This window comes from Panthera pardus, unplaced genomic scaffold (assembly GCF_024362965.1).
Source record: "Panthera pardus isolate Hobbes unplaced genomic scaffold, ASM2436296v1 HiC_scaffold_19, whole genome shotgun sequence".
In the NCBI taxonomy this organism is placed as follows: domain Eukaryota; kingdom Metazoa; phylum Chordata; class Mammalia; order Carnivora; family Felidae; genus Panthera; species Panthera pardus.
Genome location: NW_026526754.1, coordinates 15,840,752 through 15,868,139, shown reverse-complemented (window position 1 = coordinate 15,868,139; position 27,388 = coordinate 15,840,752). Strand labels below are relative to the sequence as shown.

The 27,388-nt window shown below is 46.8% G+C and overlaps 1 protein-coding gene across 1 annotated transcript in view; it reads left to right on the top strand.

Annotated features, from left to right (window-relative positions):
* Window positions 1-797: 797 nt before the first annotated feature.
* ADAMTS18 (ADAM metallopeptidase with thrombospondin type 1 motif 18) overlaps window positions 798-27,388 on the top strand; it is a 139,989-nt gene continuing 113,398 nt past the window's right edge. The window contains exons 1-3 of the mRNA XM_053906823.1: window positions 798-887; window positions 990-1,074; window positions 3,809-4,125. Coding sequence (XP_053762798.1) covers window positions 798-887; window positions 990-1,074; window positions 3,809-4,125 — 492 coding nt within the window. The remainder of the gene's footprint in view (window positions 888-989; window positions 1,075-3,808; window positions 4,126-27,388) is intronic.

Below are 27,388 nucleotides of genomic sequence, written 5' to 3'. Positions count from 1 at the left end.
AAATGGAGACAAAGCACCTGGCGCTCGGGAGGCGTTCGGAGCGCGAAATACCTCGGCTGTGTCGCCGGAAGACTTGTCCAAGAGAAGTCTGCACAGGCAGCGAGGGGAGTCGCGCCGCTTACCTGGGCCTGCCCCCTCCCAGCTCGGCCCTCCGTGCGCCGAAATTACGTTTTCCGAGCCGGACCCGGGGCGCTCCCCCCTCCCTCCCCCCGCCACTCCCCCAGGGCCCTCCCCCTCCGCCTCCTCCCTCCGAGCGGGAGCCGGGGATCCCACGCCCTTGCACCAGCCCGGGGGCTCGGACGGGCCCGGGAGCCGCTGGTCGCCAATCACCGTGCGGTGGAGAGGCGGGCGCTCGGCTCGGCGCGCCGGGGGAGCCAGCTGGCGCTGCTTTCCCCGGGAGCCTCAGACGCTCGCACAGACAGACGGACGCGCAGACTGGCGGGCGAGCGGGCGGGCAGGCACGGACAGCGTCCCCCGGCCGTCTGCGCTCCGAGGCGCGCGCCCGCCCCGGGGAGCCCCCACCCCCGCCCCGTGCGCCCCCCCCCCACCCCCACCCCACCCCTCCCGGGAGCGGCGGGCGGCAGCTCCGCGGGCCGGCGCCGGCAGAAGGGAGGGCGCGCGGGCGGCCGGAGGAGGGGAGGCCCCGGCGCGCGCGGCCCGCGAGGTGAGCGGCGGCGGCTCCCACCTGGCGCCGCACCTGGAGCGCCGCGCTCCGGGCCGGCGGGGAGAATGCGCGCCGCCAGTGCGCTCCGCCCGCCGCGTCCGGCCGCCCGCAGCCGCCGCGCCCGCACCTGACCATGGAGTGCGCCCTCCTGCTCGCGTGCGCCCTGCCCGCCGCCCGCTCGGGCCCGCCGCGGGCTCCGGCGGGGCTGGGGCGCGTGGCCAAGGCAGGTGCCCGCCGAGGGGCGCGCCGAGAGCGGGGGGGCGGGGGGCGCCCGGCGCCAGCCCCGCCGCGCCCCTCACGCGCGGTGTCACCTTTTCTCTTGCAGGCGCTCCAGCTGTGCTGCCTCTGCTGTGCGTCGGTCGCCGCAGCCCTAGCCAGTGACGGCGGCGGCGGCGGCGGATTAAACGTCGGTTCGTATTTGCTCCCCACCCCGAGAAAGGGCCTTCCCGGGCACTTGTCCCTTCTTCCCCCCCCCCCTCCCCGAAAGAGGGGAAAGTGGGAAGGCGCGTTCCGCGTCCCCCCTCCCCTCCCCGCCCCGACCTGGCAGGTGTGTGCCCGTCCTGGAAAGGGTTCCTGTTTGGCGGGGCGGGGGGTGGGGGGGGGGGTGATGTGGCAAGGTCTCTGAACTTATCAAAAGAATCACTGTCTTGAGCTGAAAGTCGCATAATTGAGAAAACAATACTTTCCCTGGGTCACAGACGGCTTGTTTAAAAAACATAGTGCGGTGAGAAATTAGGAAGGGGACATTCTGGTTGGTAGCAGAAGGCACCTTCCTTATTTCCTTCCTTTTCTGGGAAAGCCTGTGGGAACTAATGCTTGTGGGGGGGGGGGGGGAAGAGTGAAAAAATGCGAGACCTCCCCTTCCCCGTCTCTCCTCCTCCTTTTCCTCTCCACTTGTGTTCCTTCTCTTCCTTTCCTTCTCTCCTTTTTCCTGCCCTTGGGTCATGGATGCCCAAGGACTGCTTTTAGAAGGAGGAGAGCAGGTAAGCTGGAGGTCTCTGGGGGCTTTATCTCTTCTGAGGTTCCCAGCCAAAAACCTCCAGAGAACACCCTTCCCTTCTGTCATTTATTAACTTCCTGATGGTTGCCATTGTTTCCACCAGCTATGGGAGCACAGCTCATCCACGTGTCTAGCACAACCTGATGACCAACCCGGATTCTAGGAGTGTTAGCCTTGCAGGGTCCCCTCCTGCTGTGGGAGAGCCAGGCGTATTGGGGAGAGGGGAAATGGCAGAGTCCCCGCGTCAAGGCTGGGGAAAATGTGGGTGAGATGAAGGGAGGGGACAGAGCCAGGAATTAACTCCTGAGAAATTCACCGTTTGTCCAACCAGAGAGGCTGACTGGAGTTTCTAAAACAACCCCTCATTGTTCGATTAGAGGTCAAAAAGCTGGAGGCTCCCTCTGGGGCAGGGGGATTTGTGGGCTGATGGCCTAGAGGGCTGGCTGGATGAGGCTACCCATGGCCTCCTAGCCAAGAGCAGGCAGAGTTTCAGGTGGGTTTGGGGAAGGAGGTCAGAAACATCTTCCTGCAGAGACTGGCGCATGCGCTGGCCCAGTTTCCACACTTGGGTTTTAGCACGGTGGAGAAAGGAGGTGGTTTATTAATAAGAAAAAGTTGCATTTAATCAAGAGTCACATTCCTGGAAAGCAGTGTAACAGAGTTTTAAGACAGAAGTAGTGTAAAAAAACACAACTGCTCAGTTTTTTAAGGGTAAGAGGAGGAAAACTTATTTCCCAGTTATTTTTTAATAAGCATGTCAGAGATAGTATTTCTAGTCAGAGGAGTTGAGAAAATGGGAGAGGCAGGATGTAAAGAAGACTGAGAGAAGGGTAGTGGCTCAAGCAACCAGAGCCACAGGTGGTTCATACACAGAAGAACACAGTTGAAAATTATCGTCATGTTGGGATTTTATTTTTCCAAACGGAGGCTCAATTAGCCTATCGCTCGTGGATCCCTCTCACCTACCAGTTCATTCCTGAGCTTTTCTTATTTGGTTGTTGACTCTCTTGGGAAAAGGGAAATTCCTCTCTCTTTTCCTCCTCCAGTAACCAGGGACCCAAGTGACTCCAACATCCCTCTTAGTTATTCGGAATCGTTCTAAACACTTTCCAAATTAGTTTCCCATTCTGTGCCTAGAAAAGCGGAGTGTGTTCGAACACGCAGAAGGTCTGTTCCAAATCCTTTTGTGATGGTAGTTCTCGGTCTCAGCATTTTGTGATAAACAACCGTGTGCTGGCTTCGGTTTTCCAGCAGCAAATAGTTGGTGGGTTTTTTTGTTTTTTTTGTTTTTTTTTTTTTGTTTGTTTTTTTGCAAGCAGCAATTAGTGCTGCTCTAGAGAGCAATGGGGAAAGTATTTTTAAACGTGCCTTCCAGGTGTTCCCCTGACTGATACTCCCTCCCTCACCAACATGTCTGAGCAATTTTAAACATCAGACTCAATAGGAAAGTTCTGACAATTTTGAGACATTTTTTAATGCATCCACTGTATTTTGTGCTTACAGTGAAATGGGATTGTCCCTGGAAAAGCTCAGAGTAAAACGTTCAGAGCAATACAAGCACTGGGGTTTTATTATCACACGTAGTTGCTCTCGGAAATCTGAAACTGCCAGTATTTGCTCGTTATCTGAGATAGCATCTCAAGTTACTCAGCACTGGGAGTTATCATTTGAAATTTAAACTCTGCCTCCCCCTATGCTCCCAGTTCAGTTTAAGCATGAAGATATTAATCTCCTCGAAAAAAAAAATTGATGCATTTCTTTACTTCTGCGGTTCTGTATTTATTTTGTGTCCAAAAGATCACTTTTTATGTACGGATGGTTCTGCAGCTCCCAGACTCCAGTTCATCTCTCTCTGTCTCCAGACCATGAGAGAGAGTTGTGGCATTTTCTCGCAAACATTCTTGGCATTCATGAAGATCGTGCTTGACTTCTCGTTTTGGTAGGCATCCCCGTCACAGAGCTCCTTGCAAAAGCCACAGAGTTCTCCTCTTCGGGAGCGGCTCTGAGTTCCCGTTATGCGAGGTGCAGGGCAGTGGAAACAAAGATACCTTTGAGCTGTCCTTTGCTCCCCGCCAGCCTGTTGGAAAGCGAGCCTTTGGCACTATGGGTACCGGGTGCTGACAGCTAAAACTTTCCCGTTGCAGATTACGTCTTTGTCACGCCGGTGGAAGTGGACTCAGGCGGGTCGTATATTTCACACGACATTTTGCACAACGGCAGGAAAAAGCGATCGGCGGGGAGTGCCGGCAGCTCCCCGCATTACCGATTTTCAGCATTTGGACAGGAACTACATTTAGAACTGAAGCCCTCGGCGATTTTGAGCAGTCACTTTATTGTCCAGGTACTTGGAAATGATGGTGCTTTGGAGACTCCGGAACCCGCAGTGCAACGATGCTTCTATCAGGGATTTATCAGAAATGACAGCTTCTCCTCCGTCGCTGTGTCTACGTGTGCCGGCTTGGTAAGCACCCCGCACGCTGGGTCGACTCCCCCTTTCTTGTGTTTTGTGGAACTTGAACGAACAGATGTCTGCAATATTAAGTGTTCTTCCAGCCAGCTCGACACATTCACACTGTCAGCTTTGATACTTCTAATATTCTCAATTAATCTAATCTGCTCCCAGAAAAAGAAAATAGAATAGAACTTTAATTACCATTTAGAACATTCTTTTGATGTTTAATGGTCTGGGCCTCTTTATTCTCTGTGTTTGAGACGATCCCTGAGGAAATTAATTTGATGGATGCCATTCGCTTTGTAAAGTCTTAAGAGACCCAGGCATTATATAAATCTAACAAGCTGCATGCTTCTACACTGCTTTGAGACGGGAAAACTGTATTTCAATGCAAAATTGTGTTCAGCAGCCCCGTTAAGCCCAACCTTCACTGTAGAAGGGAGGCCCTTTGTTTTCTTTGAACTAAGCTGTTCGTGTCCTGCTCGCACAAGACATCCTTTTAGACTGTGGTGTGGTGTGGTGTGTTTGAGGACTGGCAGGACTGAGTGTGGCATCCAGGGAGGCAGAGCACTTAAAAAGTATTGGGGACGAGCGTCATTTCCTCTCTGTGCGATCCTTGACAGCTGAGCTCCAGGCCAAGGCTGTTGGTGTAAAATGATACTTGCCTCAGGATTCGGTCAAATCTACGAGGCAGTAAATGCGGCTCTGGGTTCGCACTGCCGTTGAGAAGTGTCTTGCACGGACATAATAAGCGTGTGTGTGTGTGTGTGTTCAAACACACACATCATTGGCCATGCCCTGGCATGGCCGGAAGAAGTGTGGGAAAGCCCAAGTGGCGATGTCGTTCGTAACGTGCACGGTAAATCAGGACACCGAGCAAGGAGCGGGACGGGAGGTGTAGGTGCCGGTGAATGAAAACTCCCACGTTCTGCGCCAGTCGAAACTTTCTTATTCAACTTTGTTTTCATAGCGTGGCCTGAAATGCAGCTATCACCTTTCATCACAACTAGAGTTTTGGTGTTCTTTGGTATAATTTTGCAGTGTCGAGTGAGGCAAAGATTTGACAGTTCCCAGCTGAGCTTGATCCATGTAAATGACCGCCATGACTCATTAATGACGTGGCTACGCACACCCACAAATAGATTTGGCGTTTTGTTGTTGTTGGTGGTGGTGTTGTTGGGCTTGATGGTGATGGGTCTTCTGCTCTTTTCCGAGCATTGTCCCGTATTTCCCCCGTCTCCTGTCTGCTCCTGTATCCTAATGCCTTCGGGAGTGGAGGTACCTCACTGTCGTGGCTTAAACTATCCCATTCCACATAACACCGTGGAGGTGCAAGTTAAGAACCTCCATATGCCTTCGTGTCTTCATCTCTAGAGTGGAAATAACAAGAGGGTTTACAGCACAGAGCTGTGGGGATTAGGCGACTTCTTACACGGACGATGCGAAGCGGTTCCTGGCAGGGAATAATCGCTCCCTGGCGGTTCTAGTTCCGGCAACGCTTAGCCACCTCACGTACCTCTCTTGGGATTCCCCCCTCTGTGAATGACAGGAAATCTGCTCAGTTGCCTCGTATCAATAGATGTCAGTTGATTTCTCCTGGGGAGGAGAGTCACCGGGAGCAAATGATCGCTTAACAAACGGGAATGAGGCAAGTGAAAAATTTCCATCGTTGTGATGGATGTGAGAGAATTGACGGCCACATGCGCCTGTGGATGAGGCCAATGTGGGTTGGAATCATGACATTTGGATTCTGTCTCCCCTACTCCAGAAGCCAGCTGCATGTAATCAGTTAAATAACTTTTCTAGGTCTCAGTTTCCTCTCCTGCATCATGTAAAATAACTTCTCAGACCACTGCCATCTCTAGGCATCTGACTCTGATTAGCCGATTTGTTGACCCTGGCAGGGCCCACTTGGTATGGGGTAGGGTGAGAATCAAGCCGATCCCCACCTCTCCGTGACCCTGCCAAACGACTACGAAACACAAACACATACCCCCCAAACTTGATGAGAAAAAAACAACAAGAAAGAAACATGAAAGGGGAAAAAAAACCACAACTGAGAAACTGGACGCCACTCTGAGTTAATTTTTGAAGCCCTGTGTTGAAGTATAATGTGTATACGGAAACGTGCAAAATGAACATGCGGAAAAAGGCAAAAATCATAGAGCACAGCCTAATGAACTTTCACACAGTTCGCACCCATGTACCCGCCAGCAAGATGAAACAAGACATTCCCAGTGTCCCAGACGATCCCCCTGTGTCCGCTCCCCGGTCCCTACCCCACCCCCACCCCCAGAGGTAACCACTGTCCTAACTTCTAACTTAGCTTACTTTTGCCCATTTTAATATTTTGCATAAGGCAAAATTATACAGTATTCGTCCGCGTGAATATTTCACCAGGTTTCCATTTAGAGGTCGGTGGGCGTCTAAGCGTTCCGGTTTGGGCTATTCTGGAATACCGCTGAGCATTCTTGTTTGTGCCTCGTGGTGAGCCTGTGGACCCCTGTCGGAAGGGGAGCCTTCACGTTCCTGTCGGAACCTAACAACGCGTTGTTGGGTGTGGCTGTGCCACTTGGCACCTGCCATCAGCGGGTCTGGGAGCTCCAGTCACTCCACATCCTCGCCGACACTTACTGTTGTCTCTGGTTTCCATTTTAGCTCCCGGAGTGATGGGCATGACGTGGTTCCCCATGACGGGTTTAGTTTGTGGTGTCCTGGTGGTGATTGCAGTCGAGTACCGTTTCTTCTGCCCAACGGCCATCTGTATGTCCTCTTTTGTGATCCGTCTCTATCCTGCAGACAGATGGCATTAATGCTTCCAGCCTACGCTGTGGTGTTTTTCCCTTTTCTCTGTCAATAGAAACCAGAATTCTGAGCAAAAACACCGCTCTGCTGGTGTGACCTCTCTGTTACGATGGCTACGATTCTCTAACAAGGCATTGACCTGCTTATGAAGCACTATCAAACGGCAGTAGTGAAGACGGTGAGATCATCTGAGGTACCACGGTGAGGGGACACTTCACTAGAAACAGGGAGAGAGGGTGATGGGGAGGAATAATCGTGGCAGGAGGAAGACTTTCTTCATCCTTCCAGCCCCTTAGGAGTCATAGACCTTGCCCTCCTTCTTTGGCCAAACAAAGGGTTATACCTTCGCTAAAGTTCATTAGCAGCTACTCTGATGGCTTCCGAGCAGTGAATAATGGAAGAGTTCACGAAAGGGGCAAACCTCTCCATGCTTTTTTGGAGAGACTCAGCAGGGTTAACACGCTAAAGGAGACGAGCAACTCTTCTTGCCTTGATGTAGAAGCTGACAGGAGCCGAATGAGACTGATAGGTAGAGTCTCTTCCACTGGAAGGCTCTTCATCAGGGTTTCTACCCTCATGGAGCTGGATGACTGGCCTCAGAATGCCTTTAGAGGTTACAGCAACTTCCTGGAGTGCAATGCAGTGTGTCTCAGGACAATAGGTCACCTTTCCATAACAAAGTACCCATGGAAGAACTAACCTGTTATCTCGGTCTCCAGGGAAGCCCCAGGAGAGAATGAGAAGGGGTAGGAAGGTTATAATCATGAAATAGATGCCTATGTATATACATGTGTATGTGCGTATTCCAGCGAGGATGTCTCTGGCAGGGAATTTCCCTCAATAATTCAGAATTAAACTGTCCTTCGAGTATTTGCTTAAAATGCACTCCCCTCCCCACTACTGACAGGGCTCGCTTTACTCAGGAGTCGAGCAGGCCATTATTTACTTAGAACAAGGGACAGAACAGAAGTTGCAAACTTCCCTGGGTGAATCCTGCCTCCCACGGTGTCCCGGCATGATTATTATTTTTTGGGGTTTTGAGTGCATTTAGACGGGAACTTGCCTACTCCATCCCCTCACTGCCCCTACATCTGACTGCCTCGCACTCTGTGAGGGTGTCTTGGGTTTGCAGCCTTTGTCCCAGAATCTTGGGGGTGCAGATTAACCCAATCACCATTTGCCATGTACATTCCTCCTACCATATCTAGCCTCTCTTCCAGTAACACAGCCATGGGAAGGTCATTACGTCCAGGAAGCCCATGTTGTTGTTAGCATTCGCTTCTTGATGTTGAACTACTGCCTACCTTTTTATGACTTTCACCTGTATTTCTTAATTTTGTCTTCTGGGTTGGTAGAACAAACTTGTACCTTTCTGCCTCCATGCTGGGAGATCCAAAAGGCCTTTCTGCTCAAAAATGTTTTGCCTTAGAGCTCCTTTTTTTTTTTTTTTTTTAAATCAGGACAGTGGTTTTCAGAGTGTGATCAGCTGCATTAACTTTGCCTGAGGTGTTGAAAATTTGAATTTCTTTACCCACAACAGAAGGTCAGAGAGGCTAAGCTCAGGAATGTGTGTTTTTCTAATTCTCCAAGTGACTCCTAATGCATATTAACAGTAGAGAACCATTGGATCAAGACGTTGAACAAATAGGCAAATTGTTTTAATAACTGCTGTTGGGAAAAAAAAAATAATTGCTTTTGGTTTGACAGACTGATACCATGTCTAAAACTTAGTGGAAATGTCGTGTTTTAAGAACAGACTGAAAAGACACATTGAAAGATTATCCTTTTATTCAACAAGTTTTGATTAGCTTCTGTCAGGCACCTGTCAGGGTACAGCGGATAAAGTCACAAGCACGTTGGATGCCATGTTCTAATTTATAGAAGAAGTTCACGGCGTAGGGTTTTAAAAATGGGGGAAGCATAGCCAAATAGTACTAAAAGCCACCTCTGGGAGATCTACTGTGCACATTAGCATATTAGCAACTTAGAAATGCCCTACTTTAAGGACATTTGTTTAAGCCTAGAATTTTCCTAACTGACAGTCTGGTACTAACAAGAAAATCGAAGCGATGATTCCCAAAAAAGATCTATTACGTATTGATTTCTAACCTGGGGGGGGGGGGGGAGATGTTCCCGGAATAAAAGAATTTCATGACCATATAAGTGGCCATATATTCCCATAGAGTTAGGGAAACCTTAGGTTTAAATGCAATTAGGAGAAGTCTTTTCTGTAATAGGGCCCACACCTTTTAATATGCTAATGTGGATTGCGGCTTGCGAAGCTCCCAGAGGTGGAATTCTAATACTAATTGGGCTGCTCCCCTCTCTTGAAGGCGTACTTTCATCAATAACTTGTCCAGATTTCTGTGGTTCACCCTAAAAGAGCAATTTCTAGCTCTAAGATTATTTGCACTTTGCGGGTGCCTGATAAACCTAATTTCCATGTGTTCCCGTTGGGGAAATACACCCCTTGCTTGACAAACTCGAGCACCAAGCTCCGTTCACCATGTGAGGATCAAGTGACAAGGCTTGTGGGAACTTCCGCCGTATTGCTCCCCTCCCCAGATGGGTATTAAGTGTACTTGGTACTCTACCTTTGATGAGTAACAGTGAGCGAGCACCCAGCTGGCGAAGAGCGGAGGACTGCTCGGCCGCCGTCTCCCCTCGTCTCCAGTCAGGACCCAGGCTCAGCACTGCATCAGGGGCTCAGCGGAAAGTGCACAGGAGATCCCTCCGGCTTCAAGTCCTGACACACCGCCTAGTTCTTGTCCCTCAGCTTTCTTTCGTTTCTTCTCTTGTTGTCTCCAACAATTAAACCGTAAGTGGTGTTTCTCCTCCGTGGCTGGCTGCCCCCGTGTCCTCATGCCTTTGTTAGCGGTGGCCTCTAGACTGCTCTCCAGAGAGCCCCGGTCCCTGCGAGGAGCTTTGGAAGCGGTTGTGTTTCCTTAGGCAGTAGGACAGCTTTGATCTCCCCTTTTCAGAGTCATTTTATGACTCAGAAGGCTCAGCCATTGAGTTGTCTCTTGCTGGCCACTGCCTTCCCTACAGTCTTTAGAAAGCTGGTTTCCGTTCATAAAAGGGCTGAAGTTAAATGACTTTAGTCCAGACGTGCAGAAAGAGACTCCGCTGTCTTGCTTTGTGGCGACTTGTTAGCTAAGCAGGGGTTTGCTGAATTACATACACCCCCTTGGAACTTCTCAATCACTTGAGAGGATCATGTGAAATTAAGGATTAGACTGGGCTGTATTCACAAGTGTTTGGATACAGGCTGATCCAAATCAGAGATGTTTTCTTAGGGTATTGATTTATCAAGGGTAAAAAGATGTTTTTCTTTCTTTCTTTCTTTCTTTCTTTCTTTCTTTCTTTCTTTTTTTTGGCCACTCTTCAGCCATGATTTGCTCCAAGCAATACTTGTAGCAAAATGCCAGCTAATTTCTTTTTTTCTGAAAACAGGGCCAAGGTTCTTGCCAAAGAGCAGGGTCCCGAGGCTGACTTGAGGGGTGCTCACATGGGAGGGTGGAGGGCTGACTCTTCCCCCCGGGCTCTCTGGCTGTGAGAGGGTGGCCGTTAGAGGAGCGTAACCCCCAGCCTCCAGGATTGTGAGTGCTGGGCTTTCTGCGTGCCTCTGCACCTGTTTTTCACCTGTAACGTGGATGTAACTCTGTCGCTTTCTGGGGACTGTGGCGACACATGAGGAGCACTTAGCCTGGCACATGCTGGGCGCCCCGTCCTTCATTACCCTTGGCTTTGGACTAGGAGGGGGTCTGGGAAGGAGATGGCAATGGCACGCTGGTCCTGGAGCCTCCTCAAGCCTGTCAAAAGGGGAAGAGGGCACCTGGGTGGTGGCAACACCCTGCAGAGGATATTTGGAGATTTTATTGGAGCAAGTAACCACTACGTGATCCACCATGAAGGAGGGAAGCAAGAGAAAGGTGAAGAATGACGGGGAAAGATCAGCCAACACGTGAAGGTCTGGATGGAGGCATGCATGGTAGAGAGCGTGGTGTACTGGCTTTGAGCTCAGACTCGGAAGTCCCGGCTCTGGCCTTCAGTAACCACGTAACTCGGGTCAAATCACGGACCTCTCCACGCTTCATTTCCTCATCGGTGAGATGAGGAGAATGGGGCTTATGGATGCTGACTTGGAAGGAAAATACGGAATGGTACAATGCTTAAAACAGCGCCTAGCGCCTAGTAATGATGTTGGTAGTGGTAATGAGAGAGTAATAATTGCCATGATTGCGGACCTCCTTCCGTAAAGGTGTTTCCAACGTTGGCTAATGCCAGTCCTCTTTACCACCCGCAGGCAGGAAACTTGTAGCCACGGTAATAATAGTTTGTATTTATTGAGCACTTCCTTTCGTTATTAAAACTGGGGCCGTGGAGAGAGGAGGATTCAGCTAAGACACAGACTGAGGCCTTCATAAGATTTAACCGCCAGAGAGCATAGGGGTGTTCAAGGTCTAAGGTGGCATACGCCCCTCCCCCGGCCCCCACGCACTACAAAAGGACCGAGGCACCTAAAAACAAACAAACAAAAAACCCCAGCATCATATTTTTAGGCCCCACTTCTGAGATTTCTGTGGATCCTCGGGTAGAGCCGAGGCGTCCATTTGAGTAAAGGCAAGAAAAACCTTCACAGATGGTCCCACCCAACGGGCACTGTTGACTGAATTAGCGTCCTGAGTGTGTCCGCGAAGAATCTTCTCAGGGGAGACGGGACGGCTGGAACATCTTTGGGACAATTGTTTTTGCTTTATGGATGCATCGCGGCACGTAAGTGTGACTGTCCACGCTCTAACTAGCACCAGCCGATGTGTATGCTAAGAGGGCAGGCAGGGTGGCTAGTGTGGCTCCAAACGTAGAACATTCTGGTGTGTCCTGGGAAGCTTCACTGGCGGGTAGAAGAGCTCCACCTCGAGCTAGGTTAAGCCTAAAAAATACATTTTTTTTGGCTCAGAGATCACTCACATTCATCCTTCCCACCCTTGTCCTTGTCCTAGGATGGCTAGCCTTGAGCAAGGCAGGACCCGAGGTACCCAATGATGTCATCACTGTTGTCTTTCTTCTGACTCTGCTCTTTTTGTGCCTCCTGAGTTCTGGAGAGGAGTCCAACGTTTCTTTGGGTGCCTGGTGTCTCAGGTGCCTTACTCACTTCACTTTTGAAGTCTTCACTTATGTCATGATATGTGAGTTAATGCCTAAAAGCAAGTGAGGGGTGATGCACAGCAAGCCAAGGATTGCAGGTATGGGTTTGAATCTCCTTTTGAAACTGGAGTTTATTACGTCTGGTGGGGTGTGTGTGCGTGTGTGTGTGCGCGCATGTGTGCGCTCACGTGCACGTTTAAAACGTCCATGGGTTGTATTAGCCAACACTTTTCCTGAAGCATTTTTGTGATGGGAAGGGGGAGTGCTTGGGAATAACATATATCTGGGAGTTCCTTCTGTATTGGTACGCGTACATCTATCTTATTCTTTCAACTGCTGCATATTATGCCCTTCTGGTCAATAGGTTTGTTTCCGGTCTTTTGCTGTTGCTGAAAAGGGCATGCATATGGATGAGTCTTCTTAGTTGCATGCGATTCTATATTTCCCGAGAGAGAGACACCGAGAGACCGCCTTTTTGAAAAGCTGAGGCATCACACACACACTAGACATTAGCTACGGCCAGAAATTTCCTTGCTGAGATTGATCCTAGCCACCCAACGTCACTGGCTATTACTGGCTCTGATTGTTTGTAAATCACGCATAGTTACTGAGAACTCATTTCACCTTTGTCTTTGTTGAGCCCAAGAAAGTCAGGTGAATGATTCTCTCCAGTGGAGCATATGTGCTGGTAAAATTGCACGGTTTCCCACCATCAACGATAGACCGTTGAAGAGAAGGTGGTCCCGATGAATTCGTGAAGTCCAAATATAAACCGGCCCAGTGAGCACTGCCCATTAAAGCTTTCATGACCCATACTATTTGCCTGGGCTTCCTACCCATCTCTGTCCACAAACCCAGGAGTGCCCTTTCAGTTACATCAAGTCGTTTCTGTGGAAGCCTGTTCCCACGGTCTCTCTATCCAATTACAGGGCAGAGTACCCTCAAATACCCTAATACAAGTCTGGTGAGACTGTGCTATCTGGACGGCATGCTCACCTCTCCTGAAGGGATGCCTTTGATGGATCTAAGGATTTCATTCGTGGCTGAATTCTTTTGATTGCTTATTCATGCCGCTGAGCTCTGGAATATTTTATCTGCCCTTATTACCGCTACAAGTCAAGGGGACGTGCTTTCTAATATAAATTATATAACGCACACCGCTAATTTACTGGAAGTCGGCTACCCTTAGTTGAGAGACGGCACTTGAAAGGGACTGCCATAAGCTAGTAAGAAGAGATTATCTCTCCAGTGATTTCCTGAGCTCTCCTACAGCAGCCTGCTTTTTCAGTGTCGGCTCCTTCTGTGACTTGACCATCCTTCGCGTCCCTTTCATATTGTTCTTTGCCACCTCCTGGGGGCAGAGGAAGAGTTACCCCAGATTAATTTCTCTGTGGATGAACAGTAAACACGGTTATTCTCCAACCTCGGTTGTTGAGTATAGGTCTGTTTTGTGCAGCACAGAGAGTCCAGATAAAGTTAGGACTTTATTTCAAAGTGACAGAAACTAAGTAGAAAATACTACTTAAATGCACTCTTGCTCTCTATATGTACTTTACGTAATACACACACACACACACACACACACACACGCATGCATGCATATCTTGTATTTTCCTGTGTCTTAGTCTTATCTCAGTATTTTGCAATCATTGTTTTCCAGTAGGCTGCATTGAAGCCAGATGAATTTCATGCTTTCAAAAGGATTCTTTTTGTGTGTAAAGCAAATACTAGTTTCTGTTTAATCCGGCATATGTAACAATGTCATTTATGATTAAATCACATCTAGGTCAGTGATTCTTAGCCTAGAGAGCCTTAAAAAAACACAGATGCCCAGATCCTACCCCAGACCAGTTGAAGCTGAATATCTAGGGGTGGGGCCCAGGCATGAGCATTTTTTAATGGCTCCCCCGTTGGTTCTAATGCGCCGTCGCTACTGAGAACCCCTGGGCCAGATAAATACCAGGGGCTTCAGAGGCTCTACGACCTTAGAAATGCCTCGTGCAATAGTTTAAGAAGGCTGGCATGTTCCAGTGCATGAGATCTCAGAAGCCCATCGTTTTTACTTACTAGTTATGTGATCTTGGCAAAACTATTCTTTTTGAAGACCTTTTATTTTGAAATACTTTTAGACTCACAAGAAGTTGCAAAAATAGTACAGAGATTTCCCATGTATCCTTCCCTCAGCTTTGGGAAATGCTCAACTTCCCGAGAATCTGGTTTCCTTATCTGTAAAGTAGAGATGGAAAAAACCCTGTGAAAGGGCTGCTTTGAGAAGGAAGTGACAAGGTGATGCCATGTACAAACTGTGGCCCCGAGCTCCGCAACCCCTGCTGCGCGCGCATGCACACACACACACACACACACACACGTCTCCCAATTATTCATTCAGCTGCTAATTTCAGTACTGCTGGGAAGAGATTTTGCAGAGGTCCTTTCAAATCAGTTGACCTTAAGATAGGGAGATTTTGCAGGTAGGTTTGACCTGATAATCGTATGATCACGCGGAATCAGGGAAAGTTAAAGAAGTTCATGGCTCCAGGGATTTGACACGGGACAGAGTCTCCATTGCTGGCTTTGGAGATGGAGAGGTCCATGTGGTGAAGAGTGCAGGTGGCCCCAAGGAGCTGAGAATGGCCTCTAGCCGGCTGCCAGCAAGGATCGGGGGCCTCCGTCCTACAACAGGAGGGAACCGAATTCTGCCAACAACCTCAATGAGCTTAGAAGTGGATTCTTTCCCAGAGCCTCCAGCGAGGAATGCAGCCCTGGCTGACACCCTGATTTTGGCCTTGGGAAACCCAGAGCACAGAACCTAGTCGCTCTGTGCCCAGACTTCTGACTTGTAGAGCTGTGAGCTAATAGGTGTTACTTTTAAGCTGCTAAGTATGTGGCAATTTGGTTATGCAGCCATAAAAACCTAACAGAAAATTTCTACAGTGCTCACTCTGCGGCAGGTGGGTCCAGAGTAAGTCCCCTCTGTTTCCAGAATCATGGCCCTCTCATATCATCCATCAACTGCTCATGCTACCTCATGGGGCACGTCAGACCATGGGTTCAAGGAGAAGCAGTGAGTTTCTATAGATAGTCCCTATGTAAAATTGCTGAGGAAATGTGGGGCGCCTGGGTGGCTCGGTCGGTTAAGCATCCAACTTCCGCTCAGGTCAGGATCTCACGGTTCGTGAGTTCGAGCCCCGCGTCGGGCTCTGTGAGGACAGCTCAGAGCCTGGAGCCTGTTTCAGATTCAGTGTCTCCCTCTGTCTCTGTCCCTCCCCTGCTTGTTCCCTGACTCACTCACTCACTCTCTCTCTCTCTCTCTCTCTCTCTCTCTCAAAAATAAACATTAAAAAATTGTAAAATTGCTTAGGGAATTTTATACTGTTTCTCAATGGGCACTACAGATATGGACGGATGCTCGTGGGCACTGGCTTGTGTGTTCTAGGATGCTTAGCATCTCAGGCCATTAGCTGGCAGATGCCATTGGCACCCCACAGCTGTATCAAAATGTTTCCAGATATGGCCAAGTGTCCCCAGGGGTATAATTGTCCCCAGTCGAGAATCCCTGATAGCACACAATCACAAGCTGGCGGCTTTAACAGAACGCATTTATGTAAGGTGTTTTTTTTTTTTTTTCCCCCAGAGGATACGCGCTGTTGATTTCAGAGTCTTTAGGAATAATGATTTCAGTAACAGTGATGATTCAATAATGATTTTTCCTTTTGAGGAACATATTTGGGGAGACTGTGTATGAATGGTGCGTGGGGACTGGGGGTAGATTGGAAGGCAGCAAAAAATCATCTGGAAATCTTTTTAAAGATGTGTATTTGCTTTTGAATTTCACAGCATGCCAATCCAGACTGCTGAAATTAAATGGATCTTTGCAGAAACATATATTTCTAATAAAATATTAGAAATATTGCGTTCTTAGGAGGGAGGGAGCCTATCTTACAAAGGAGGGAGCCTATAGATTAGAAATGTGGATTCCATTTCTGGGTGTGCTGCCAACCTTCCATAAAAGTTGAATGTCCCCTGTGTCCTGTTGATCTGCAGCAGTGGGGGCAATGGGCAGCTCTGGGAATGAGATGGGGAATGTTCTCTGTGTTTTATTAATGTGTGCTCAAGCCTGAGAATCTCGTCAAGGTGTATTGGGTTTTTCTATCTACTGAATGTAGTTGGGCAATTTATGCGTTTACAAGTAAATGTGTAAATTCTTCACCATACCTGATGAGGCAAGGAGCTCTGTTTTCACTGGAATGCAAGATAAGGCAGCTAATTTTTCCATATGCATGGACTCATCAGCTCACCTGGTTATGTAACCCATCTCTGCCATTGCTTCCTTCTGTCATATGAAAGTGCACGGTACCCCGGTAGCTCGTACCTCCATAACAGCAACATCCTCGAAACCCCCAACTTCTTTCTAAATGTACCAGGTAGACAAATTCAAGGTCATTTGGGGGCTTGTATTCCTGGCTAATTGCTTGACATTTCTCCTTTCTTTTCCCTCTGTTCCTCCCTCCTACCTACCATCCACCCCCTCTCGACACCCATCCACCCCTCCACCCACCCATCCTTCTAACTCAGAGCATTAATTTCCAGCTTCCTCTGTGCTTCAGTGCTATGACAGACTGTGAAAGTACAAAAATGATAATATGGTCCCTAAATTCTTAGATACTCCACTGTGAAGGTGGGGAGTAATGGAGACAGGAAGATAAACACTTAAGGACGGTGCAACAGAATTAATATTATACTTAAGGTATCATTTAAAGCACCACGAGAACACAAATAAGTGTTGAGCGACTAATTTTCAGTGTGAGCAGTGTAAATGAGGGTATGTAAATAGCACGTACTTTTATACCCTTGTCCGTGTAAATTTCACTGCTCCCAGGTCAATTGAATTGGGTATTTCGAAAGTATAACCGATGCTGACCACTTGTTATCCCCTCTCCTGCCACCATAGTGATCTGAGCCGCTGTGCTCTGTCATCTGGATTCTTGTAGCAGCTTCCAGTCTGGTGGTTCTCTTACGTCTCTTGTGTCCCTGTAATCTATGCTTCTCACAATTGCCAGATTAATTCACCTTCTTTTTTTCTAGCAGCTAAAGGCTTTCCATTACTCATAGTGTGTCACCCAAATTTCTTGCCATGGCCTGCAAGGTGCTATGTGATTGGGCTCCTTTCGCCCGATGTCCTATCTTTTCTACTGTCGTACCTGCCACCCCAGCTCTTCTGGCCTCCATTGCCTTTCAGCATATCCCGGATGCCCCTGTTCCATTGACTTTGCTGTTTGAATGCTCTTCCCTCAAATATTCACCTACCCCCTTCCTTCACCTCCTGTGTATTTCATTTCTTTGTGTAAATATCATCATTGCAGAAAGTTCTTCCTTGCACCTGTCACTCCCTCATCCCCTTATCTTGCTTTATCATTCTTCATACTAGTTATCATTTGTCTAATAATTGCTTTATTATCTTGCACGTGCTGCCTTCCCTGCTTGAATAGTTGCTTCATGAGGGCCAGACTTCATCTCTGCTGTTGACATCTGTGTCTCCACTGACAAGAGCAGACCCTGGTAAATAGTAGGCGCTCAATCAACATTTGTTACATGAATGTATGTCATTAACATCCTGGTGATTTCGAAATACAGACATCATTTCTGTGTTTGGGATGCATCCTGAATTGGACTTTTCTGAAGCGTTCATGCATGCCTTCATTCACCGGAAAAACTCATCAGTGGGTATCTTTTATGTGCAGGTCAGATATGGGGATTCCGAGATAGCAGTGGCCACCGATCATTTTTTGTCTGCCCAGCATCTGCTTCCCCAGTCTTTTGGCAAAGACATTGCAGTTTTCTTTGGGGACCTAGCTTTGCCACCTCTGCCTCAAGTCCTTGGAATTTGGCCGGAGGTGACATGTTTTCAGGGTGACCAGTCAGCATATCACATACCCTTGACTACAGCGATGGGTAGGGATTCATATGTAACAGGATCAGAACCATTGAAATAAAAGTCTGGGACACCTAGGGGTAGCAGAGAGGATGGGCTGTAAGTCTGGAGTTGCTGGCAACCTTTGTGTCACCTGAGAATAGGGTCATCACGGTCTTGATGCCTGACATTGAAGTACTTGGGGCTTTTCATTGGCATGAAACATATCCCCCTTTCTTGTTGCTCTAGCTTAACGTTAGTTTCTGTCACTTCGAAATAAAGTCCTAACTGTGATAGGACCCTTTCTACAAAGAACCCCCAGCCTCCCAGAGGAAGCAGGCAGGCAGAATGTAACAAGGGCCTCCAGCACGCACCGGCCGGGGGACCGATGGGGTGACTCTTCGCCCACACTGTGTGAATCGACTTTTAATGGGTGTAGAGCGGCGTATGACTACATCTACCCTTGTTGGTATTTTTTCCCGCTGGCGCATCTTGGATGCATTAACTGTCTTGCTGATTCACTCCTCTGTCTGTCAGTTGTCTTGTTATTACACACCTCTCCATGTCTGCCAACAATAACCACAGATGGCTTTAAAGCACCAACTACGAATGAGCACGTTATACGCCTGTCAGTGAGCAGTTGGGGAGAGTCTACTCTCCATGGTTGGCTTCGGGGATGACCTCACATGCCATAACCACTTTGAATTGATTTCTTTGGATGATGACACATGGGGCAAAGTTGTAAAGCAGGAATGCTTACGGATGGATGACATCGCTCAACATTCATGTGCAGTTCATTTGCGTCTTTGAAGAGCTTTATTTCAATGAGTCTAATTTTAGTGTGCAGTGGTTTTTATTTTTAAGTTATGACAACAGAAGTGTTATTTTTTCCCCCATGAAATCCTCTGTTTCTTTTTTATGATGCACAGAATTCCATCTCCTCTTTGCTGCAGCACAGTGCCATCCAGTAGAACGTAACACAAACCGGCAGACGGCATTGAAAACGTTCTGGTAGTCCTATTTAAAGAAAGCAAAAAGAACCCGGTGAAACTTGCGTCCGTATATTTTGTTTAATCTAAGCTCTTGCAAATGTCTCTTCAAAAGATCACCAATGAAAAAAATGGAGACAGTTCTATCTCATTTCACACACACGTCTTCAGCATCCCGTGTGCCTTTTCCAATTTGTGCATGTTTGGTTCAGACCGGCCGCATTGCGAGCGTTTGGGAGCAGAGCCCGTCTTGGAGGGCTAGGTCTAGCCCTCTCCTATCTGGAAGTTCCAGTTCCAGGACTTTCACGGGGAAAGTAAGTGGGTAGGAAAGAAAGACTCCCTCTTTATTTCACTTGCTAAAATTGCTTAACTTCCAAGCAGTACTTCCGGAGGATCTTCAGGTTTGTTTCGAATATTCTCTGGTGTGGACAGGTTGACTTGTGGGTTTGGAGCCACTTTGCCGTCATATGGTTCCACACGCAGTTGTGCAGTTGTGGTAGTGGAAATCAGACTTAAAATTGGGTGAGATGTTTCTTTTGAAGATAACTGAAGGATATTATGGTTTGAAAGATTGCAAAATTCACACCTGGATTTTCTTCTAATTGTATTTGATCAAAGCTTGCTACTTTAGTAACTTCCGTTTTTTGTTTTTTTTTTAAGTGGAAGCCTCTTTATTAGGTCTCCTTTTTCTGGTTTTCATAATAACCTTTGTAGTTATGCTAATTAATATATGGAGAAACCAGAGCGAAATACAGTTTTAAAAAATTCCACGGTTGGGACGTTAAGAGGTAATGTCACGCAATTACAAATTTCCCTCTCTGATGAAGGGGTTCGGTGGCAGAAAATAACCCAGATCAGTGAACAGTCAAAAATACATTGTATCTGGGGTGCCTGGGTGGCTCAGTTGTGCAACTCTTGGTGTCGGCTCAGGTCATGATCTCACGGTTGTGAGTTCAAGCCCCCCATCGGACTCTACCTTGACAGTGTGGAGCCTGCTTGGGTCTCTCTCTGTCTTTCTGTCTCTCTCTTTCTGTCTCTCTCTCTCTCTTTCCCTTTCTTCCTCTCTCTCTGCCCTCCCACGTGTGTCTCTCTCTCTCTCACAATACAAAAACTTAAAAAAATACATTGTATCTGACTTAGGATCACATTTAATGTATCAGAAAATTTAGTTATCTCTTTCTATTTTTACTCAAATGGTGATATCTGAGCAAATTTTCCTTGCTGGTGGCTGTGCACAGAGGCAGGAGAAATCAACCGTTGGATGTGCGTCTCCGTACCCTGCCCTGGGGGCTTCTTCCCTGCCGGCCACGTAGAGCTGCCTGACCATGGTTCCCATGATCGAGTCTCTTGCTGAGCCCTGCCTTCCTCAAGCCAGAAAAGTAGAGGACAGTTGTCTCAGGAACCCTTGAAATGAGGAGCAGATGGGCTTGTATTCTAACGGAAAGGAAGGAGACCTTCTCAGTCCAGGGAAATGGTCGCAGGTGCTTTACAGGTACGTCCACTTCGGCTTTCGTGTCTTGATGGTAGACTGAACATGCGTGGGGCTGTGTTAGGGTTCTCTGGAGAAACGGAAACAAGTGTGTGTGTATTATAGATACTCTACGCATGTAACATTAAGATCTGCCTATATCATGTTAGGTATTGATATATAGTTTATAATTATGTAATGTTCTAATATAGTATATATTATTTATACGATAACATATATACGTACGTGTGTATTTATTCCCACACATAAATAAATTTGTGTATATATATATATATATATATATATATATATATATATATGATTGACTCACATATTATGAGAAGCTGAGAAGTGCCAAGATGTGAGGTTGGCAAGCTGGAGAGCCAAGAGAGCTAAAGGTGTAGTGCCAGTGTGAATCTGAGGGCAGGAAAAGACCAGTGTCCCCGTTCAAAGACCATAAGGCAGGGAGCGGTTCTCATTCCCTCTGCCTTTTCAAAGAAAAATTTTTTTTAATGTTTATTTTTGAGAGGGACAGCGTGTGAGCAGAGGAGGGGCAGAGAGGGAGACACAGAATCCGGAGCAGACTCCAGGCTCTGAGCTGTCAGCACAGAGCCTGACACGGGGCTTGAGCTCACAAACCGTGAGATCGTGACCTGAGCCGAAGTTGGAAGCTTAACCGACTGAGCCACCCAGGCGCCCCACCCTCCGGCTTTTTGTTCTGTTCAAGGCCTGCGGTGATTGGGTGATGCCCACCCACACTGGGGAGGGAAACCTGCTTTATCCAGTCTACCGATTCAATGTTGATCTCAACCAGAAACACTCATAAAGACATACCCAGAATAATGTTTAAGCAAATATTTGAGCCCGGTCGAGCTGGCACCCAAAATTAGGCGTCACAGAGTCTTTTTTTTTGCCCTCCTCTGGCACAGTTTTGTCCCTCTTCTTCTTCATAAGGTGCTCTGCTTGTACTTTCACACTTAGTAATGTGTTTATTTCCATAATGCCTATCTCCTGTGCTGGGTGACAAGTGTCATGAGGGCATGAACCCTGTCTTAAGTTTTTTTTTTTTCCTCATCGCTGTATTTTGAGCATATCTGTCACGGCTCCTGGCACTCACTCGTTGACGCTCTCTTGAAATCGATAGAGAGAAACCTATATACATACAAAGAGGCATCTCCCCAGTATACATTCACATAATGAAGTAATATTACTTCTTCAAGTTAATCCCCTCACTTATGTACGGAGTGCCAACCAGGAAGGATCCAGGAAGGCTCTAGCGGTACCTGCAGAGGCACTGTTTGGAATGCGGTTCTGGAGAAGGGCGCTTACATCACACAGATTCCACCACGAACCACGGCACTCGTGCTAGGGAGCGGAGAAACCGTGAGCGACCTTAAACTCTGTGCGTTTCTCATTTTCCTCATCCGTAACCTATGGATAAAGTCACCTGCCTCTTAACGGTGGTGGTGAGTCTTACACCCTTCGTGCAAAACCCGTGTCACAATGCCTTGGAGAGGCAATCAACGCGCACACACACATGAATGAACACGTATGTCAGAAGGCCACAGTGCTCTACAGTTCTACTGGGGGTGAGGGGGGTTTAGGAGTGCTGGCCGGGGAGGGAAGACTGGGGCGGGGGCGTTTGCTGTTCCCTGTTGAGTGGTCAGGAAAGGTCTCCCTGATGAACTGACAGTCGGGCAAAGGCCCGAGGATGGAAAGGAGCAGCGGTGTGGCTTTGCTGGGGAAGAGTACACCCGGAGGAAAGGCAGTGAATGGGAACGCCCTGGGGTGGGTGGGAACGGCCAGCATGCTCTAGGAGCCCCAAATACTCAAGGGGCACCTACTGTCACAATCATTGCTGCCCGTACACTCTCTTCAGCTCCTCCCCTGATACACGGAGGCAGTATGTATTTGTGCTTCATCGGCACTTTGCAGGAAAATCAGGGTTTCAGCTGGAATAAGTGAACCAGTTCGAAATGATGCAAGGGTCTTCTAAAACCACCTGCTAAACAGGGAGCGTCCCAAGGGCCAGAGCATTCTGTTTCTGGCCACCCTCTGAGTTTTGAGGATAAAAAGGCAGGTTTTGGAAAGTTTCGCTCCGCCAAACACGTTGTGTCGCCCTATTGATCGGAAGGAAGGTATTGTCAGCTACCTGAGCTCAGTCCTGGGTTGGGTTCTAGCTCATTTCTGCAACAGGACCTCTGACGTTTTTAGTCTTTTTCCCTGCTCATGCTCTGTTTTATTACTTACTTTTCTCCACAGAGGTTAAAATAAGGGGAATGGTCCTTGGCTACCTGTCGAGATGCTCTGGGACCCTGGAGCCTTGGTTCTAGTCCCAAGGCTCTTATTAGCTACTCTGTGACCTTGTACATATCTGGGCCTCTGTTTCCTCATCTGAAAACAAAGGGATGGGTTTAGAGAAGCATTTGTCAAACTGCTGTTGTCAGTCTACCTGCAGAGGCATTGTTTGGAATGCCTGATAGAGAAGGTCAGGTTTGTGAGCCTCACTAAGACTCTCAGGATCTCTGGGACTGAGACCCTGGGAATCTGGACTTTGAATAATTCTCATTTTCATCAGGTTTTGAGAATCTGTGAAATAAAAAAGTAAAATAAAAGCCTGACTCCCACATTTGAAAAAAAAATTCTGCTTCCTTCTATGTCTTTTTCAAACTTTGGGTTCAACTGATTCATGGGTCATGAATCCATTTCGTCTGTTATGATGAACGTCAGTAGGAAGGAAAATACAGAGGAGCATAAAATACATTCATCTAGACAATACCAGGTTGTTTTCTAGAAAGAGCATCTTGGGAAACTTTGCAGTGTGGGTGCGTCTGTGTGTGTTTACTAAACCGGGTCATAAAGCGTGTGTGCGAAGTTTTGGGACATGGCTTTTAGTCAGAAGGTTTAGAGGAGACCCTATCGTAGGGCAGCCAGATTTAATATGTGATAGACAGACTTTCTTGTCCCTCCAGAAAATTGTATTGTGTGACCGTACGACCCAGACAGACGTGGCGAATTGTAATGTGGTGACGTCGCCAGGAGCTGTGGAGTCCTTGAATAAATAAATCTTTTCTAGCCTTGATAGGTCTTAAAGATTATGTACATCTCTATGCGTGTGTGCCATTTTTTTTTTCTTTCCCCCAAAAGCCCAAGAAAGATTTCCATTAAATATTTGAACAGAAATGGAGCATTTTCCCTCTCATGTTAGCAAATGCTTGGCTTTGATAGCCCAGCTTTTAGCCGAGCCCGGATTCAAGACAAGGCTTGTTTGACGAAGCAGACCTGTCAGAGTGCTTCGCCATAAATGCCATAAACCTGTTGATTTAAGGGTTTCAGTGTATACTGTAGGTCATCAAGCTCCACACAGAGCACACGGGTTTTGACCTGAGGATTCAGTTCTCCATTGTAAATCTGTCAGCCTGGGCTGTTGAGTCAGCTACTGGGAGCGGAATGTCTGCGGGACTATTTATCCTGTGTCGTATCAGCTTAGGTGCACAGTTTTTTGTTACCCTCTGCGGAATAAGCCAGTCCCCCGTCAAATGCTACTTTTGACTCTAACGTAGTTTCTTATCTCTGCTTTCCTCCGTGTCCGCTTCAGCAGGACGGGGCTGCAGACAATGTAGCTTTGGTCTAGAGTTTTCCACGACAGTGTGGCCACTCCGTTCACACGGGTGCTTCTGAAATCTTGCCTACCACCTCTCTCCCTTAAAGAATGTTGCAAGTTCTGCTTTTTTTTTTTTTTAATCAAAAATAGCGTAAGTGTAGAAAGATGCAGAAATAATGAGTAGAGAGCTCAGTTAATTTGTACAACGTGGCCACATTCATGTAACTGCCTACAGAATATCACCTGCGCCCCAAAAGGCCTGCTCTCAATGCCTCACTCCCCGAACATAACCATTATCATGGTTTCCATCACTCCCGATCCCTTCTGCCTGTTTCTGAACTTTGCACCAGTGCAATCCACAGAAGGCTCTTCGTTGACCAGCTTCTTCTGTTCAACAAGCATGTTTGAACATCGCTGTAGTTTATTCGTTTTTATGGCTCTAACGCTCCCCCTGCGTAAAGGGCTACACTTGATTTATCCATTTCTCCCGTTGATGGGCCTTTGGCTAATTGGCCTGTTCCCTGTATATGGTTCCAAGTATATAATTGGGCAGTTCCAAATAATGCTGCAGTGAAGATTCTTTTGCAGGTCTTATGGCTCAAAGATGTACTCACTTCAGTAGGGTTTCTAGAAGTGGAATTTCTGGGTCGTGAGGCACGTGCACTTCTACCAACTTGCTGTCCAAGTGGCTCTCCCAATTCACTTTCTCACCACCGATTTTACTTGTTCCTCATTTTTGCCAATATGTGGTCTTTTTACCTTCATTTGAACGAAGTGTCCGGAGTACCTTATTGAGATTTTTGCGTGCCTCTGATGACTAAAGAGATTGAGCGATTTGCCACATGTTTAATGGGCACTCCCAATTCATCAGTCTTTGGCATCCCGCATCACCACCCTTTCCTATACCCAAGACCGTAAAGGTGTTTTCCAGTATAAAATTCTAGGAACTTGATTGACTCATGTGTGGCCTGGAATGTCGTTTTGTGGATGGTGTGAGGAGAATGGAATGTATCCAGCAGATACAGCCCCATTTATTGCAAAGAGGATTCTTTTAAGCACACTGCATTGCAGTGTTATGTTTATCATGAATCAAGTGACAGTATATGTGTTGGTCTGTTCCTGATTTCTCTATTTTATTCCATTTCGACATTGTCTTTTTTTCTAATGCCACGCTTTATTAATTACTGTAGCTTTGCCATAGGTCTTGACAGCAAGTGGTAAAAACCTTTTGTCTTTGTATTTCAAGATAATCTTGGCTGTATTGGGTTTATGTTTCCAAATGCATTTTGGGGTCCGTTTGCCAATTCCTACAAAAACGCTGCTGGGATTTTTATTTGGAATTCATTGAATTTACAGGCTAATTTTTACAGTAGTATTTTTTAAAATTTATTTGGAGAGAGCAAAGGGAGAGTGAGTGGGTGAGGGGCAGAAAGAGAGAGAGAATCCCAAGCAGGCTTCATGCCGTGAGCACAGAGCCTCACATGGGGCTTGATCCCATGAACCAGGAGATCATGACCTTAGCTGAAATCAAGAGTCGGATGCTCAACCCGCTGAGCCACCCAGGCGCCCCTACGATAGTATTTTTTGATGCATGAATTTGGAATATCTTATGTGTAAGCCTTTAAATTCTTTCAGTGATTTGTAGTTTTCATTATAGAGATCTGGTTCATCCTTTGTTAGATGATTTTTCTTGACTGATGTTTTTGATGCTGCTTAAAATGTAATGTCCTTATTTCCTAAATTTTTGCTACCAATATGGAGAAATGAAACTTATTTTTTATATATAGACTTTTATCTAGAAATTCTTTACTTATCAATTTTACAATTTTACTTATAAATTCTTTGCATGCCTCTACATACAATCATGTCTTCTGTGAAGTGACAATTCCCCGCCCCGCCCCACCCCCGACCAAATCTTCATAAATTTGGGGGTGGGGGGACTCTTGCCAAATCAAGGACCTTAAGTATGGTAATGAATAGAGATGATATTATTAAACCTCTTTGTTTCCGTCCTGAAACAGCCCTTGGTGGTGGCAGTATTTTATTCTCTTACCATTAAGAACTATGTTAACTGTAGGTTTCTTTGTAGATACCCTTCATCAGATTGATAACATTCCCTTTTATTTGTAGTTTGCTAATACATTTTATTTAAAAATATTCAGCATCTGGAGTGCCTGGGTGGCTCAGTTGGTTGGGCATCCAACTTCGGCTAAGGTCATGATCTCCGGTTTGTGGATTAGGCCCCGTGTCAGGCTCTGTGCTGACAGCTCAGAGCCTGGAGCCTGCTTTGGATTCTGTGTCTCCCTCTCGCTGACCCTTCCCCACTCACACTCTGTCTCTGTCTCTATCTCTCTCTTTCTCTCTCTAAAGTAAATAAACATTAAGAAAAATTTTAAAAATATTCAGCATCTATGGAGGGCATATGATTTTTGTACTTTTTTTCTCGTGAAATGTGTTGGTTGATTTTTTTCTAGTGTTAAGCCAACCTTGCCTTTCTAGGATAAACCTTATTCGACTATGATGTGCTGTCAGTGTTGGTTATTGCGGAGGTTGATTTGCAAATAATTGTTTAGGTTTACTCACGTGTGTTTGTGAGGAAAAATTGGTCTGTAACTTTATTCTCTTGTTACAGCCTTATCAAGTCGGGGTATTGAACTTAGGCTGGCTTCATAAAACAAATTGAAAAATGTTTTTTTTCTTACCACTTCCCTGGGGTTTAACTTACTGTTCCTTTATTTTTTATAGAGTCTTAGCTCATTGCTTTTCAATCTTTTGTCTTTTTTAATATATATGCTTTTAAGTCTAAACATTTGCCTAGAAGCCTTACTTTAGCCACATATCACAAGTTTTACTGTGTGAGATTTTTATTGCCATTTATGAAGAAAATTTCATAATTTCCCTTTGGATATCTTTTTTAACTCAAGGATTATTTAGAGTGATTTGATTAACTTGCAGTCATTTGGGGTTATCTTGTTGATTTTGGATTTTCTGCTTAATTTCATGGTAGTGAGAGAACATCCATCCGCTTTTCAATCCTTTGAAATTCGTTCAATTTTGGTTCATGGCGTAGGATGTGGTCATTTTTAGGGTAAAGATAAATACTCCATATGTCCTCGAGACAAATGAGCATCGAGTCCTTGTGTGTATGGTGTTTTACACGTCAGTTTTGTCAAGTATATTCATTGAGCCGTTCAGACCATTTTTGTCCTTAATGATTTTTCTGTCTGCTTGGTCCATCAGCTTTTGAGAGATATATGTTAAAGTCTCTCATGATCATTGTAAAGTTGTCTATGTTTTTTGTTAGTTTCAGGATCTCTTCCTGGTCATTTACCCCCACTTAAAATATG